General features: G+C 41.6%; 1 protein-coding gene across 9 annotated transcripts in view; it reads right to left on the bottom strand.

Moving 5' to 3' along the window:
• Positions 1-18,986, bottom strand: part of usp54a (ubiquitin specific peptidase 54a) — a 47,082-nt gene extending 28,096 nt beyond the window's left edge. For 3 of the 9 annotated variants that reach the window (XM_076975410.1, XM_076975403.1, XM_076975411.1), the window contains exons 1-2: positions 8,677-8,817; positions 1,481-2,106 (exon numbers count right to left, since the gene is read on the bottom strand). In XM_076975410.1, coding sequence (XP_076831525.1) covers positions 1,481-1,627 — 147 coding nt within the window. In that variant the 5' untranslated portion in view covers positions 1,628-2,106; positions 8,677-8,817. Of the gene's footprint in view, positions 1-1,480; positions 2,107-2,541; positions 2,728-8,676; positions 8,818-9,806; positions 9,906-11,858; positions 12,057-18,661 lie in introns of those variants that run through there. The other 6 variants (XM_076975404.1, XM_076975406.1, XM_076975405.1 and 3 more) reach the window with 6 other exon arrangements.
• Between the last annotated feature and the right edge of the window lie 52 nt (positions 18,987-19,038).

Raw genomic sequence — 19,038 nt, forward strand, 5'->3', positions numbered from 1 at the left:
TAAGAAAAGAAATGCTGGTGAAAGCCTCCTGGCCATAACTGTAATCCAACACCGCACGTTAACCACAGTGCATGAAGGACCTTCTTCACACAGCTGAACCTTATCAGAGATCATGAGATCATCGACTCAGCAAAATGAATTTCATCAGGCTGTCAGGCAGTGAAAAGGGGAATAAAATAAAAGAATAGCAGGGGGGTTGTGTCATCACCAGACAGCCAGGAGTAGGACTGCCTAGCTGGAGCAATGGACCTGGGGCAGCAATGCAGTGTTTGCGTATGCAGAGTATGCAGGTTTGCAGAGGAGAGCCAAATAATGTTAGTTAATGGGTGAATCTGAACCAGGAAAATGGCAAGACCAATGCTTTGTTAATCTAGAAACGCAAACGCTGATGCACAAACACTTCACTTACTGTGATGACTTACTGGGAAGACGTGTTTTTTAGAGATCGTCAAGGGTATATGTTAGCAGCTTTGCAAACTTCCACCATGCTAAAGAAAAAGCTTTGCTAAAGAAGTTAAGTGAACCTGAAATATAATTCCTGAAATATAATTCCTGACATATTCCAGTAAGTGGACTACTACATTTGGGCTTGCTCAGCTAACCCTAACAGCATCCCAGAAATCCTCTTCCCAAGGATCAATGTGAAGAACATGCTTCAGTCTTCATCTTTCTTACCTGTGGGTGACATCCTGTACTGAAATGACTACAAAGAACAGCGGTTAGCCCGAGTGGGGGCCATTTTGTTTAACTGCTGCATGTAAACAAGTTCACAAAATTACAACAGATAACAAAAACCAACAAGAAACAGGAATATGCTGTTTGTCTGCTCTCCTGTCAGGATTTAAACTGAGCTGTTAAACTAGGTTGTCGTCTAATTACAGTTGGCTCAATTTCAGATCCGTCTCTCCCGTTCTCACGAGCAATTCAAAAATCTGCAATGAGTTGTACAGGCATATGTTTTTTTTTCAGTGGAACACGACTCTTGGTTTCCTTCAAAAGTTCATCTGAAGTTCTCGAGTGGATGGTAAAATTCTGCCTTAGATAACCACAGAAGTTGTAAGGAGTTGTAAGGAGATATGAGGCGGCGTAATCAATATATTTAAGAACCTCACAATCTAATTAAGATATTAAATATTCAGTATCTCTAAACAAAAACAAATATGTAAGGAGCTAGCAGAACAGGTAGTTGCCCAGGTCACACAGGGGTGATGGTGTTCTCCTGTACTTCTTCCAGAGGCGATACCACTGCAAACTGTATAGTTCACTAGATGGTCCCGATGGCTTGTGTCAGTGCAGTATTTTCATAAGGCCGCCATCTCTTGCGTGCTGTGAGCCTTCGGTCTATACATGGAGGACCCGGTTCATGCAGTCCATCACAACATATTCAATTAATCAGCTAGTGTATATCGCTCTGAACGTGTGGGTGGGTTTGTACCTGCGTGCTACAGGAAGGGAAGTGTGTATTCAGCAGCTGGCCTACCTGCAGGGCGCTGTTGAGGAAGCAGCTGTTCTGCCCCGGCTCGTTGCTCAGCCCTTTGCTGGGGGCGATGGAGCTCATGGTGCGTGGGGTCAACATGCCCTGCAGCCCGCTGCTGCCCGAGGCAAAGTAGTTCCTTTTCCACGACATGGTGGAAGTTGGTTTCAGCAACCTGTCTGTCCCAGTAGTACCAGCCAGGGTGTCATACTCTTTAAACAGCACCCCCAAAAAATAAATCAACGAACCGTGTCCAAAAAAGCAAAAAACTTTCAGTTCTTTTATTTAAGAAAGTAGCATTATATAATTTCTTGGACTCCACTGGTTGTCAGTTTCACACTCCAGAAAGGCATCGGAGATTAGGGTGTGTGTCAGGAGTTGCGCTGGAGCTGATCCAGACCAACTTACACACTCGTCCTCCACTTTTCACACTATTCCGTCGTCCACGCCCAAACTCTGACGCCTCGTTTCTGGAACCTCTCGGCGCTCTGCCCAGGCAGGTGTCAGGCGCACGGTGTGTGTGGTGGTGTCCACAGCGCTGTCCGGCCAGGGTCAGGGGGAGGAGGTCAACCTTGACCTTCCCACGCTGGTAAACATGCCAACAGGGCGTGAATCCTCACACTTCAACACATCTGCAAGAGAACAAGAGATAAAGAATATACATTGACGTCTTTCTCCAAGTCGAACCCCAGCACCAGTTCTCTTCTCTCACAGGTGGAGGGTACACTCAGGCCCTGTCTGTCCGCCCACGTACAAGCCCCAACCTCCCTCTCCCTGCCAGTCAGCTGATCAACATGCCAGGTCTGCACTGCAACTTCATGCTGAGAAACTCTGTTGGCAAACTCCAGGACACTTCAGCTCAGCCTGTCGCCAGCAAGGACAGGACTGGCAGCCTAAACACCTGCCTCCCAGGAACCAGGCTCTGAGATGTCACTCCAGCTCTAAAGCAGCACACAATGAATGCTGCTCTTAAGCCAGGCCTCCCCCCTCACACACCAGCATGTTCAAATACAGCGAGGCAGAGGGTTGGCTCTTCATTCAAAACTCCCATTATTCATCCCATTTACCATTTACTTTCACCTCCGGTTCCGAGGATCGATGCTCAAAAGCAGAACCTTCAAGGAGTTCCTCTCAAGTCAGTTCTGGCAAAGTTATCCATGTCCTTCAGTGTCTGGTGCACTTTAGAATGAAGGCAGGCCCAAGGCCCGTGCTCCACGGCCTAACTGAGCGGAGAGAAACAGAGAACAGTGGAGCAGGGGAGGGGAACTGAGGGAGGGCTGAATGATGAAAGGGAGCGAGTGTCAGATTTAATGAGTCTTTAGCTCTTTTTAGTATTCATAAATATTCATTCAAATGTTTTTCATCATGGGTGGAGTATATAGAGAAAAAAAAAACCTATGGGCATGTATGAAGGAGAATAGTAGGTAATGGCCAGCAGAAGGACTACAATACAATCTAGAACAACATAATGTCAACAATTTACAACTTTGGCTTGGCTTAGCCATGTGTGGGCTGTTCTGATCTGCTCTGGGCAGGGTCACATGAGTGACAGGTCGGGCCAAAAGATTAGCTGGATAAGACAGGGGATTAGTCTGGCCTGTGGTTTGGGGGCATGTGTCTTGCTGGCAAACATAGTCTCCTCTAGAGGAAAGACCCCCTTAGTTCCCACACGGCTGCGAGTGTCTATGGGCCAAATGTAAACCCTGGTAAACAAGCAGGGTCACATGGTTGTTGGTAAGCCACAAGACGCGGGTAAACAAGCTTGCATCCTCATCGTTCCAAGTAGGGAAGCACATTACACATTCAACCACACACACACACACACACACACACACACACACACACACAGTCACTAGCATACACTTATACGCACTTCCAGCTCAGTCCTCAGAAGTGTTTACTGTGGCAACTTCTGCCTCCTTCTTAGAAATGTTTAGCCATGACCGTGTACTGTGACCTCTGTCAACAGGAACCAATGGAAGGTTTTGTTCTGGAAGTGCCTGGAAGTGTCCAGCTAATCGAGCACTGTCCATCACTCTGAAGAACTCCACCATACTGAGCTAAATTTCTGTGAACTAAAGTAATATGTAGGACATAATTAGTTCCTGCAGAACAGAGTAGTCACTCATTAAATTCAAACATGTAGGCTTTCAGTTTCAAAGTTTTTAATTGATGTGCCAAGTTAGAGTGCATAGGACGATGAGACAGATTCAGCAGTGATGGACTAGGCCAATTAGCAGTAAGTAAGACGTTTGTGATGATGTTAATGGCCTTTTAACGGCACAGAGCATCTGTACCACCATAAGTCGGAAACTGAGGAGGCAACTGTGTTTTACGAGATAAAACTCTCAGATCCTTTATTAATTTGTTTATGTATAAACGTACTACAGAGCAGGGAAAAGCTGTGAGCCCTCATGACAGAATGCGGTGTTTAAAAAGTACATCATTAACCTACACTAACCCAGGACACAGCTACTCCGGTCCCATGTGCTCCAGTGGAAGTGCCGCTCTTAGCAGTTATGCAAGATGCCTGCATGTGGATGATGCAGGCAGGCCTCACATCACCTCTAATGCCTCCGTCTGGCTGGGCTCCAGAGGCACACGGCTGCTGGGGACACCCAACGCCACCAAGACCAGAGACAAGACCAGCTACTCCACATGTACCAATGGGGAACGCACTTTTGAGACACTCCCCTACTTTACAAATCCTGGGGGTGTGGCCATAGTGGCTGCAGACCAGAAGCACCTTGTTCATTTGCACAATGGAATGTCAGTACTCAAAGGGAAAGGATGGTTTTCCACGGTACCCGATCTGGATGGAATCTGCAACCCTCCAAGTCACCATTTAGTTGGCATGTCTGATTTCAGATCAAAGGGAGTAACGCGTCAGTGCAACTAGAGACTGTAAAAGCAGCAGAAGAAAGCATGTCATACAGGCTAAAAGTAAGACCGCAATGACTTCTTTAAATAGCCATATGAGACCAAAGGGATCCAATGGGCTATTCAGTGACTAATCAGTTCTACTGGGAACAGAAGAGATTGTTTAAATTATCAGAGGTGAGAATTCCATCCCCCACACACCCTCTGACGCCACCATCTTGACATTTTCACACTGGCAGAATACATGTGCACTACTAATGAAATCTGTAATGTCTCACCACCGTGCAGTTTCACACCCCAGTCTAACACCAACAGCTTCTGTTCTTGCCAAACTTCACTCGGAGCAACAGTGAGAAAATATCCAACAGGGACAAAAGCCTGATACAGACAAGTGGATAAATAGCTATGGTTCTGTCAGACAGGCCTCAAGCCTGTCCAGCTTTCTCTCCTCCAAAGTCAGCTTTGGAAACATATTGGTGGAAACCTGGAGGTGTTCGACTTCACAGTTTGTTTTTTTTAATATCTACTTTTAAACGTTTAGAGGTTTATTACCATCTTTGTCATCAATGTGCCAAATGAAATTTAGTGAGAGCTGTAACTGCCAAAATTACTAGACTACTCTTGAGAATATTTAAATATTTTTAAATTTTGTATGCTTTTCCGCATGAGCTTTGCACAGACGTTTAAAAAATACATCTGAAAGTCCCAATTATCTATTTTTAATGATACTTCAAATATTCATTTTTATTTGATCTTATGGTGAATGAGGCAAGACATATCAAAATGATATCGGTCTAATCACAAATAGTACTGTGTGTAGAAAAGAAACATTAACCAAACAGTCCAGTTCAAATCAAATGACCAATTCACACAACATTCTAGGTTATTCACAGATCTGTTTCAAATGTGCAAAGTTTCAGTGGTTCAAAATAACCCTTCTGCAAGTTCATATCAACAGTTTAATCCAAGCTTTCAAACGTGCTTTAGTTTTCTAGTCTGATTCATCATTATTCCATAATGATGCAGTAAATGACCACAAAGGGTTTTTAAGATCTTTTTTATTTCAAGAACTCCTTTACCAATCGGGCTATCTGAGGGAAAAGCATGTCATTAAAACAGAGACTAGCACAATAATGCTGTGGGTAATTAACTCAGCAGTAAGCAAACAGTCTACATAAGGCCTAAGGAGATGTGTAGCTCTGTAGTTCAAGATGGGCCCATGCTGAAACTGAAGGCATATAACGTCTGCTTAGCAGAAAGTGTCAGATAATACACAGAAAACACTTGTCGCTGAAGTCAAACTAATATATGTCAAAAATCTAAAACGGTGGCCCAAAGACTTCCACAGAACAAACCCTCAAGGTTACTCCATTTTCGTATTAGTTTGGTACCCTTGAAAGTTTTCTTTCAACTCAATTTCTATTGTATTTCATGATGCAACAACGTTTCACACTAGGTGATCACAGGCAACAGAAAAGACCTTGGTCCTGTGAGACTCTCTCACTGATATTCCGACACTATCATCACCGTACCAGCTGAGGTCTGAACTGCTGTGGAACTAGACCTACAGGTCATGACTACACTATACAGATTCCAAGACAAGAAAGACTGCAATGGTTGCCATAGAGACCTTGACCCAATGAAAGGGTGAAGACATATTTAGTCATGGATTCTTGCAAAAATGAAAAGGCATATTCCTCCAATAACTAAGTCAAGAGCGAAATGTGATATACAGAAAAACACAGGAGTGCAAGCAGTTTTGGACCAGTGACTGTTCCATACGGGCGGCATGGTGGTGTGGTGGTTAGCTCTGTCGCCTCACAGCAAGGCGGTCTGGGTTCGATTCTCGGTCTGGGCTGCTCTGTGTGGAGTTTGCATGTTCTCCCTGTGCCTGCGTGGGTTTCCTCCGGGTACTCCTGTTTCCTCCCACAGTCCAAAGACATGCGTGTTAGGTTGATTGATCACTCTAAATTGCCCGTAGGTGTGAGTGTGTGCGTGTGTGTTGGCCATGCGGTGGACTGGCGACCTGCCCATGGTGTACCCTGCCTTTGCCTGGAGATGCTGGGATTGGCTCCAGCCCCCCCGTGACCCCGACTAGCGGGATTAAGCGGTTCAGATAATGGGTGGATGGATGGACTGTTCCATACAGGCCAAACTAATGTTATATCAACTCTTTGTTGTCAACCAAGATCAAATCCTTATGTATGCTGCTTTTCAAAATCTAGCGGCAGTTTTAAGAATCGACAGGCCTACAGCACATTGCCACCAGGCTGTTAGGAATTCAGTCAACATTGCTTGATACACTGACTGCAGAGCCAGACCATAATACACATGCTGAGAACACCTCTCACAGGATAATGTTGACTTGGTAGGGGTCTGAGCCAGAACAAAAAAAACTGTGCAAAAATACGGCAACTAATAGTCTGAGAGTGAGAGAGTCAACACTGTGAGTGAATGAATGAGGGAGCAGAACTTGAAGAAAACATAAAGCCATAAAAGAGGCTGATAACCCAGCAGTCACCCATGGGAGGAGACTTTCACATCATTTTCAGTGAGTGGAAAAACTACCTTAGCCACACTAGGTACTAGGTAGCTAGGTAACGTTCAATAGCCATGTAATTATCAAAAATGGCAAAGGTACTCACAGAGGATCACAAGCCATGAACAAAAAGTACACCAAAACAAAAGGACACATCTGTGATGCTCGCTAAAGACAAAAAACAAGGATTTTGATTATGTCGCATACTGTGTTCACTCATGTGTGCCAAAGCCTGTTAGCCAGATCATTTTGATCTCAAGTAAAGCTCCTATGTGGGTTTAGCCAGATCCCATGACAATGCAATTAAGCTGACTGTAAGCCCCCCCCCCCAACTGTAGGGTCTGGAGGCCCCTGTGCACTACACAGTTCCAAAATACCTTAACGTCGTCGAGCGAAGGAGCATTCCCTCTGGAGCATATTGTGAACTGTTACAACTCTGAAGCTGTGAAAACTTAACTGAACTGCTCTGACCACAGTTATTTGGTGAGCAGTGTAGCCACACCTCTCTCAAATTTATGGAGCCATTTACCTCATAATAGCAGGCTCGTATATTTAAAAGCAATGCATCAGTGTGTCTGGGTGACAATATGCTTCTCACACTTTAAGATGTACTTTCGTCACATACATACCTACACATCCTGCAAAGTATTAATCTTGTGTAAAAAAAAAAAATAGTTGCATTAAAGGCAATAAATTGCCCAATCCATCTTTTACATCTGAGAACTGGCCTGTGATTTGAAGGCATAAATGGAATTAAGATTATAAACTCCTATCTTTGTTTAACAAATCCTAATGTAACGGTAATGAAGAAAATAAACAGACCTCTGCCCAACAGAAGATTCAATAGGAGGAAATGGAGACTTGTAGACTGAGGATACGTGCTCGAGTGCTTCCTGGGCAAAATAAATGTGTAAGGGACCCAACTCCACACACGAGTAGGGTGTACCATGATGGATTCAAGATTCACTTATTATTAATAATAAGCCAGTAAACAACATAAACAACCCTTCTGTCATTTCCGTACGCTGCCATGTGTGCGTTCGTAAAAACTATTACAGTCCACGTTTCTTGGCGTAACTTGGGATTGGAATTGTGCAGGAGTGCTCCATGTGAACGCGTTGAGTGATACACACCCACACTCTCTGACACTCCACAGATCATTTTTGCCAGCAGTGCTTACACAGCGTAAATCCTGTGACGGTGCCCGCACGCGGCGACATAACCCCGACTGTTGGTCCAACATGCAAGGTGAAAATTCGCAGTTATCCGAGTGTCTCTGCGACATTTTACACAAATACCTAGCTATGTTACTTTAACAGATTTAGGGCATCACAATTTATTGCACAACCCCTATTAACTATAAGCGTTTTCTTTGCGAAATCGACACATTAGATTGCTAGCGCTTCTAATGCTTTTGGTCAGCGGTGGGCGCAGACTGCGCGCGCGTGTTTGGACGGGGTTAGGCAAGCGCGTGCGTTTTCAGAGCGTCATCAATCTGTTTATCTGTCTACTCTCCTTCGGAAACATAAAAGGTTTAACTTCGTAAGCATTTCTAACAAGTACAGTCAAAGCATCCTGGAATCAAGCTTTCGGAATTAAATTGAGAGCATCTCCTATAAACTTTAGCCTGACATGAACTTTCCGACCATGTTCCGAGCCTCCTGGCTGCTTGGATGGCAAATGGACAAAAACTCCCATGCGAATCTCCATAACGACTACATGGTCATCAACTTGCTTTCCTTGCTCAAATTATTATGAAAGTAATAAAAATAATCATAATTACCGGAACACACTGTCGTCCTTTCCTCGTTCCTTTCGCGGTTACCGTTAGATTCAGTTCCTCCGCGTCCCTGAAGACATCTCAGCACGCCAAGCACCGCGCTCGCGCCGCTCTGCACGGGGGAGGGGTGGCGCCACTACCTGCAGCTCGAGCCCCCCCGTTCGCCCGCGCGCCCGCTCCACACTACAAGGCGCGTGTTATCTAGAAAGCCTACCATACCGGCTATATATTGTACAGAATGATACAAAAGTGTTTTTCATGTCTTGCGTTTAAAGTTGTAGGGTTAAGTGAAACATGCATTAACGATGGTTTTAACGCTTCTTGTAGTTTAATTTTATGTCCTACAAGTGGTCTTCGGTCTGATTGTAGACACGAGAATACTGATATTTGATTCAGCAACGTCAAAAACGTAATCCATACTCATTCATTTACATTCGAGTGTTCTTAATTTGACTTGACATGATCTTAAGAGTGAGTTTCCAAAAGTGGTTCTCATGTAACTAGAGCAGATCTTTCTTTCTCATAGTACAAGGTGTGTCATTTATTCAGTTTGGATGTATGACTATTTTAGAAGATAACACTAGTTTATATCTCTCATTCAGCTCACACAGAAACATAATAAAACCAATAACTTAAAGACCAAACTCATTCTCCAAAAGTAACAATTTTCAGAGACCCAAACACTGTGTGCCACAACTTCTCTCTCCACCCAGAGATAATTAGGCTAGCTATTTGTAACAGTACGTTAAAGTTTAATGCAGAGTTGCCAGACTGGCAGCTCCTGTCTTTTACCCATGGCTGAAAACTAACACTCGAGAAAAAAAAGCTGACGTTTGACTCCTATTAAAGTATTTCACGTTATGAGGGTTTATCAAAACAAATGGAAAATAAGCCTCAAAACCCATTTGATCTTACATGGAACATAATTTGTTTTTGGAGAATTGTGAGTACAAAACTATTATCCATGTAAACAGGCAAATGTTATCCTCTTCATCTCTAACCGAGAGCAGAGGCGAGAACCAATTCTACAACCAGACTGGGCAAATACAGCAGCAATAAATACTTTAAAAACAGTGTTCAGTGATGGTCAATAGAGGCGAAGAACAGTTATCAGCACTATGTGAACTACTTACTGTGATATAAGAAAGAAAGCAGTTCCAGACGCAGGACACGGCTGTTTTTCAGTGAACTCACAGAGGAAGGAAAGGAGGGGAGGCAAAGCTCTCACAGAGCTTTCCACTGGCGGATGTTAAAAGCTCCGCTTTGCTGAAACCCACTTATGTGGAGACTATCATGAACGACCAACCAACACAGCCACACCAAAGCCTGCAGTGCCATAAGGCCTAAGAAGGCCATTCCTGTAGTATATAGTAGAGGACAGCTCTAGAGAGTAGAGAGAACATTTACTGTTTTCTTTTTTAGAACCAGCCTAATCATTCATGCTCTTTACATTAAACCTGGACCATGCTTTCCAAAAATCAAAGGTTAGATCATAATTTTGACTCAAACTGAAGGACACATGCTTCTGTCATACAGAACGGCCTCTGTGGTCAGAGGGGTTACATCGTCTTCCAGAAGGTGTGATGTCCAAGCAGCAGGTGCCTTAGACGTAGCTACAGCAGCAGCAGAGACCTGCAGACAGCAATCAAGTCTGAAGGCTAGTCCTTGCTCCACTCCACGCTAGCCCAAACTATAGACTGCTCCATGCAAAACAAGCCCCCCACGCCCTAATCACAGTATGAGGGACAACCTGCTTCCTGAGATAATACCCATGTAGAAGGACTGAAAGCGAGCCTGATACCATATGCGCAAGTTAACAAAAGAAAAACAAAAAACACAAAGAACAAAAAAACCATTTGCACGGAATAGTGTGAGGGAGACCGGAGGCAGGAAAACAGAACGATTACCCACAATAATGCTATTCAGTCAGAGACAAAAGCTGGTGTTGGAAAACAAAAGACTTTTCTGATAACAATGCATTCTTGTTCAATTCAAACCACAGCTTCCTCACCTCGACTCAAAAGCACTGACTGACCTTTTTATTAAAGGCCCATATATGCACCAATGAACGAGGTTGCGTATCTCCTATAGAAGAATGCACAGTGTGTGAGACAGAACGTTTGAATACTATCTCAAGGAAAACCAAAGACTAAACCTAGTCCAACTCAAACACAAATAAAAGTCAGGCAGACAAGGAAAGAAGCACTTGTAGATATTTCCATGGTCTAAACACAAAGTGCTCTCAACACAAGCAAGGGGCTTTACGTCACTCAGAACAGTCAGATGTGTAATGAGCACCACAAGAGGAGTCTAACTTTTCTTCACATCCTGGTTCTCTGGGTGTGATTTGCAGGTCTGGCTGACTACCCCCGGTGTTAGAATGACTTCCTATATGACATCATCCTCTCAGAGTGAAACCTCCCTCTGCAACAGGCTCTACTCACTGTCATATGATTAAGCCTGATCACACACCCACAATTAATACCACACAACTCCATGACAACAGAGTAGCAATAGGAGCACTCACAGTGCACACACCCATAGGCGGACTAAGGCTAGCATATACATTCTACACAAGTACGTCCTCTTGTTACAAAACACACTCGAGAACACAGACATTTCTATTCCCATTTTGCAGCTCTCTCAAAGCCCAAACAGGAGTTAAAATGATTTCAGTGAGCTTATGTCAGTGTGGTTTGTGGGCAAATTGGCTGTGACTCATAATTCCTGAAATTGAAAACAGGTTACACTAGACTAGCCCATAAAAAGGGAATATACAACTAAAGAATGAAGAGGCAGTAATGACCACAGCACACACTGGATTCTCCCATCCACATAGAAGGAGCAACTGCTCTCAACTTTGACACCGAAACAAACACGGCAGACACATGAAACGTCAAACACCTTCACTAGCAAGTTCAGACGACTGTTATGCTGGTTGCCAAGCTGGTTCAAGTGATTAGTAATATGACTCACAGTGGAGTCCTCGAAGGTATAAGTACCTACTGCAGCATATGTTATAGTATTTTATGTTATAGTATTTTAAAAGAAATGCCCAGACTACAAAGCACTTTAACCAAATTAACATAAAGATATAAAAAGCACTTTAACTCAATTATTTTTTGACATGAGCCTCAAATGCAATTTGCAAACTTAACGTTTAAAATATAGCTTTCATAGCTTACCTGTCAGCCTTAGCCCTGTGGCAAAGATAACTCCAAATCCCACTTCCTAAGCACTTGGCATTAAAGAAGTATTTTTACACAATATGTAAAGTTAGTGTACTTACAACAGGTGAGCTGGTGTCTATCAGCTGTTCTATGTATGTGTGGGAGTGTTACCAGCCGACATTCTACATGTATGTTTTTTCAGGTGATACTGAAACAATGACATCATCTCTATCGGCAGACACCTGTTTCCCGGGACAGCTCCTCCCATTACAAACTAAGCAGAGATAGGGGACTTAAGCTCCTCCCACCTTACCATCTTTAAAGTAACAGACACCATAGAAATAGAACTTCATATAACCCACTCATTCACTCATGCACCTTTGCAGAATTCACATAATACAGTGACTATGTATCTAGTGTATAAAGTCTAGCTAACAGTACATGATGTAATAAGCATAATCTGTTCTTGAGTTTTTTATTAATTTTTCTGAAAAGGCAATTAACTCTGAATTATCTCTGATTAAATCTTATTCGAGTCCTCTAGCACCATGATAACAACACAGGTATGAAATCCATGAAAAATATCCTACAACTATTCTGACACTTAGGCTATACAAAATTGTTCAAACGGGATGCAGGCTACTAATAAGGTATTCTTTAGCTTCCGTTAGTACGAGGTTCTTAAGATGTTGTGTACATACTTGGCAAACAGCACTATGATTATGAACATGTTTACATTCATACCTAAATTAAAAGTGGACAAACACAAAGATCTGCAGCATAAGAGATAACATATTTTGTTATGAATATTTTATTAGCTCATAACTAATTTGTTATGACGTATCAGAGAACTCTGTTCATCTAATTTGGCATCATTAAAGCAAAAATATTCTACACTAAGCAGACTACCTGTCTGATGCCTGGAATTTGTCACACACTGAAATGGGATGGACTATGTAAATTTCTCCCTCAGCCACGGCCCACTGAACAATCAGGAATCATCTAGAGGGAGGAGCCCCTGGTGTGTGCTGTTGTCAGTGTTTCTTTTTCCCTCAAAATGTATTATGTTGATGGTGGTGCCAGCAGGTGGCATAGCATGAACTGCACAGATAGTTTCAAGGTGAACTGTATATATTTGAACCATATTCTCTATAGAGATCTCACTGTCTCTTGCAAAAAGTGAACATGCTGCATGAAAAACTACTGTGTATACCAAATGTTAATAAGTGCAGGACCATGGCAGAAGTCTCAAACACAATTAAGATTTATTATTTTATTTTATTCCCCATTACATGTGCAGGTCCCTTGCATTCATCATCATTGCAAAGATTTAGTAGCTTCCTATCTCACCCCAATAATTCCTAAATGGATTACCTGCCTCATAATGTGATCACAAACTGAGAACAGGGGCCTACACAGAGGCACAGAGAGGGGTTGCGAGTGCTTATGGACATTAGAAGAGATCAGCTATAACTACCATCATATGCCATTTGTCTCCTCAGGTGGCCATTAGGAAAAGCACATAACCACTGGCCCAAGTGCAAAGAGTCTTTTACAAATGATGGCTCTCCTCTCCTGGGAGTCCTGAGGGGCTTTTACCAATAGAAGGACAGGATTCTTAGTAGGTGCGTTCCTCACAGTGCTATTGTGGCCACCCTAGTACTTCATTAGAGGTTAGGCGATGAAGGCCCTGAGGATTGCGTTTTAATTTTCTGATTTTTTGGACATACTAAACATACTTTATATTTCATATTGCATATTTCTTGTGTGTGCGAGTGTGTAATTTCTACTTCTAAAACTTTTCAGTAATGATTCAGTCATAACATATTTTTCTCCTATAACAGGTTACCTGTCATATTACCTATAACAGGTAACTTAGTAATCAGGTACTAAAAGTAAATGGACAGGTGTGAGCTACATGACCTAATAATAATAATAATTATTATTTATAATAATAAATAACATCCAAACATCTTAACCAATAATTACCAGCTTATGTTAAGATCTCAAACACCTGGTAAAAAGCGCTCCAAAGCAGGACTGGACCAGCAGGAGTGAGAATAACATTCAAATAGCCAAACACCAGGTTCAGGTCTTAGAAAAAGAGATGTAGGTAAGGTTAGACCTTCTCATTTACATAGTTCCATGCATTTCTATGCTTGTTGTTCAAAAATGTAAAACAATTTATTTACTGGTGGATTCATATTTCAGATTTACATTAGTTTAGCTGAGTTTACTACTGAGTTTAGGTGAGTTTACTTCATAAGTACCACTTCATCCCATAGGGGGCATGCCCATTAAATAGAAAAGTCAAATTATTTCAAAAGGTTAGCTTGTAAATCTCACAATTTGCTGCAAGCTGACTAAGCCTACTTACACTGTAAACCCGAACAGTATTGTTAACTTATACTCTTTATTGGTATAACACTCAAATCTTGTTATTTAGTTAACCCAGCATTAAGGTTTTGCGCTGTCTTAACTTTTTGTTATGTTTTAAGTTTAAATGAGTACATATTTTTGAGTAATGACTGTCACTAACATTATAATTTATGAGTTTCCAAAGTCACGCAGCGTCTGACGTCACCAACATGCCCGGTGTCCCGGATTTACTTTTTACAGTGGTCACAATGGCGGTGCGTCATGGCCTTGTGGTTAGGGAACTGGTCTTGTGACTAGAGGGTCGTGGGTTCGATTCCCAGACCTAAGGCCATGACTAAGGTGCCCCTGAGCAAGACCCTTAACCCTCAATTGCTCACTTGTATAAAAAAAAGAGATAAAATGTAAGTCGCTCTGGATAAGAGCCAAATGCCATAAAAATGGTTATGTTGGGGGAAATTATATAATTATTACCAAAAGTATTGTAGTATATAGTACTTAAAAATTAAGATTTTCCTAAACTTATATATTTTATTTAAAGTTTAATTTTTTTTAAGTAAACTGTACTTAAAAATTATATTACATGAACTTAAAATTTCTTAGGTAATCGGTTACAACAAAACTTTTGAGTTTAGTGAACTTGTTGGGTTTTACAGTGTATGAACCTATATCCACACGCTGCACATGGAGAGAAACCCATCTGAGTCATCTAAGGTTAGTGCAAATGCATTTTAAGGAAACAATTTGAATCCAAATGTTCAGGCTCAGTCATAATAAGGCCTCCTACACATACATATCCTCTCATGGTGGGTGGGGGCTTATCCATTTCACCCATATGTCATCGAGGACTAGGCAACTTGAGCTGTGACAAGTCACCCCCTGTCATACACACACAGACATGAAGAGGAAATTAAATGGGTTGTGAAGCAATGCACAGTTTACAGAGTATTAAATGAGAAGCAACTATTATGTAATTGTTTAGACTGGGAACACACACACATACACATACAGAAACACAAGACTATACCAGGTGATGCTGACTGAACTAGGAGGTCTGTTATTTGAGGGATCTGTCTTAGACAAAGATATGACTCACACACACACACACACACACACACACACACACACACACACACACACACACACACACACACACACACACACACACACACACACACACCTCAAGCACATCCCTCTCCCTTTTATTTTACTGGGGGGGATATATGTACCACTGTTGCTTGAGTAAAGGAACACGGGTGGGTGTAGAGAGGCCAGGCTCAGGATGGCCCAGACAGAGGCTCTAATCAGAACATGATAGAACAGAAGGGCCCAAGCCATACACCACGTTACATGGGAAAACTACACCGCTTAGCACATGAGTGGACTCATCTGTTACATTCACATTTCTGTTGCACTCAAATCTAAAACTGCGTCAAAAGTGCAAAAAGCAACATAGCATTAAGGACATTTCAAAGTAAAGTGAAAGTGACTTACTCTGCTATCTACACCAAGATGTACAATAGACCTTAGCGACTGGTCCCAAAAAAGCAATAGCTAAAATATTCTAATCTACTTTCCTTTATGTCTGTGACATGTTGTTCATTTTTTACCACAGAGCCATTTAATATATTGCCATTCATCATCAATAAATGTAATTAATTAAATTTATGTAATTTAATGTAATTAAACATTAAAGTTCTGGCACTCTGCCAATATAAACATAACAACATCAATTACAGTTATAATTAAAGAAATAGGCTAGGCTTATCATAAGATTAAAAACTTTAAGACTTCAAACATTAGATTGGGTGCTGGTTGTTACATACATATAGAATCTTAACTTATACATAAATATTTTGTAAATTCAACAGACATTACTGTGATTAGCTTTCCTGTTTGTCCTTGGTAAACTTTTAATGTCTTTTTATAGGTATTTCATATAGCTCAACCAACTGGATTCACTAAAATATGTTTGCTTCCAGCTACCCCCTCCCCAAAGGTCCTGGCTGAATGTTTGGGAACGCATCACACAAGACCACAAGAACTAACCATCATTATGTTAATGTATTCATCTCCAAATTTTACATAACAATCTGTACCCTAATTTGGCATGCATTCCAGAGCTCACATTTACCTTTCAAAGTGAGATGACATCAGAGGAGGGGGCGGAGAGACAAGACTGCTGGGAGCTCCATTCTAATCAACACTTTTTCCAATTTGTAGCAAAAACGTAGCAGTAACAGGATTGCAAGTTAGCATTCTGATCGCCATGTATCAGCTTTTTCACTGAGTTACATAAACAGCTTATGCATATTCATATGCATATACCAAGTGTTCTCATAATACTTTATTATGAGAACTCTACATTATAAATATACTATGGCATGTTAACACCTTAGTGAAAATAAACCCTGAAATGTTTTGTTTCATTCATTTTATATTTATCAAGACTTCTGAACTCTTAATAACCCCCAATTATACATCGCCGTAAACTACTGTACTAAAACCTCAATACATAAGCATTAACTATCTAACTATTATTCAACAACCCATCAATATATGAACTACCTTTCTGAAAATACTTTCGGAATCAAAATTACAGATGTTAAAGCATCTCAGTGTCATACTGCTATGCTACAAGATTCTTAAACTGTCATTTCCAACAGATGATGTATTTTTTTGCACTGCCAAGTTCAATGGATGTGACACAAAAGTTTTACAACCTGCTTTGATTCAAGGGGACAGTGCCAAAGGGAGAATACGAAAACATGGCCATTCTTGTGGGTAGTGCTACCTGACCTGAAAACATGAGTGTGCTCAAATAATTAATACATTTTTTTCTAAAGCTAACACCTCTTCAGTTCTATTTTACATGATAGATTAGTTGAGTGTGGCCAAAGTAATCTCCATATATAAGATTAACTATTAGATTTTAAACGTTAGAACCATATTTGTTTTAATGCTGACATCATCAGTTCTCAGGGTCCTTAACATACAGTCACCGCATTAAAATTATTTTTTTTTTAGTTCACATCAGAAATTTTAATGATATAAAAATTTAATTATTAGATACAAATCCTAATTTTATTTAAATATATAGTAAAATGGGGGGGAAACCCTAAAGTGTGCCCTACTTGGTGTTGCCTGGTGCTGCTTGGTGAGTCTTGTCAAACACATCATCCAGTGTGTCTAAAAATAGACCCAATTGCTTTGTTTCAAAACCAGGAAGCAGCGTAAGGATTCTTTATCCTGGAGAACACCTAATGTAGGTTAGCAGTTCAAATGTTTTTTTCTCTGAGCAAAATAACAATTAAAGTCAACATTAAGCCTTTCAGCGCTATATATTGTATTCGTGAAAGAGGCTGAAGGTTCTTAAAAGCAGGAAAGTCTCGGTTCGTCCACAAACAGTTAAAGACGCACAGACGAATCCTCGCAATTACACTGCTAGGATGAAGCAGTTTTTTCACACCAGTGAAACCGTCAATTGTAGGATTAAATGTTAAAGATAACCGTACTGCATATGAAAACACAAAACGAACAAAGATTGCAGTAAAACTAAAACTTGACGTTATCCTGGAGAGGCAGTGAGTAGTAAATAACTAGTTCTACGATGTAGGTCTGAAGGTGGACTCACTTCACCCCTTTGACCAACACACACGGGGGCCGTAATATGAATCGCACTTATTGCTCATAACTCCCAATTTCATGACAGAAACAACGTGTTCGTGATCCGACCGACCTGACGTGGACAATACCAGGTTTACCATCAGCGCTGGTCGTTCAGCGGCCAATGGAGTAAAATAGCACGTACGTCATCGGAACCAGAGACATATTATACGTTAGGTTCACGTCTTATGCACCAAGATGGACCGTGCATTAGCTCGTCTCTTATTAAGAATATAAGCATACTCCGAATCACCGCCGCACGAAACGCAGAGAAAGTAGATGCATCGCATTGTTAATAATTGAAGCAGAGAGAGAAATGACACCAGCACGCCGCTCCTACTACAACTACTACTGGACCCTGCTGAGGTGGTCAACTTGATGCGCAGTGTTTTCGCAGCTCCCCGTGCAGCGAACCGAGCTGTTTCACGTCGCAGATGCTTTTCACATTCATTTCATTGCAAATTCATTAATTGCATTGCAGCACTGTCTGCACACACACATAGGCTATATATAAAAAAAACAATTGCAGATGCTACTTGTAGACGCTACTACAGCAAAGCTGTAAACTGGCAAAACACCGTTCCTGACACTGCGATGTAGCCCAGTTATGAACATCACATTCTTCAGGATGAAGCAGCACATGCCTGTGGGTTTGCGCTACGACTCAACTTTATGCCACAGAAACAAAACAAAAACGCCTTTTTGTTGTTGTTGATGATAACTGCATGAATAACAGTTATTATAGTTGTAGTTATTATGAAGGTAAGTTTGCTTGCCTGACCAGACCTGGTGTCATTTTGTCCTCTCTTCTGGAGCGATCTTCTTGTTTCGGGCGCCCGCTATACCTTACACATCCTTCGGCGTCAGTGTGCTGCAGCCAAGGTAACCAAGTCTCGCGATACTGCACTGAAGCAGCGACAGTGCGACATATCAGCTGGAGGCGACGTCTATTTCCCCGAAGCCTTTTCACGTGTCCTACACTACCAGATCTGCACAACAATGCACGTATACTCGTCCTCAAAGACTATATGTATGTATGTATGCATGACTTATACAGTATAGGTCTTTTAAAATTTGGGTTATTGATGTTTGGGAGACTTTGTTGACCACTGCTTAGAGTTCATCTGTGTTCATTAAAAAAAAAAAACTCAAC

The sequence above is a fragment of the Brachyhypopomus gauderio genome, chromosome 15 (genome assembly GCF_052324685.1).
Source record: "Brachyhypopomus gauderio isolate BG-103 chromosome 15, BGAUD_0.2, whole genome shotgun sequence".
Lineage (NCBI taxonomy): Eukaryota > Metazoa > Chordata > Actinopteri > Gymnotiformes > Hypopomidae > Brachyhypopomus > Brachyhypopomus gauderio.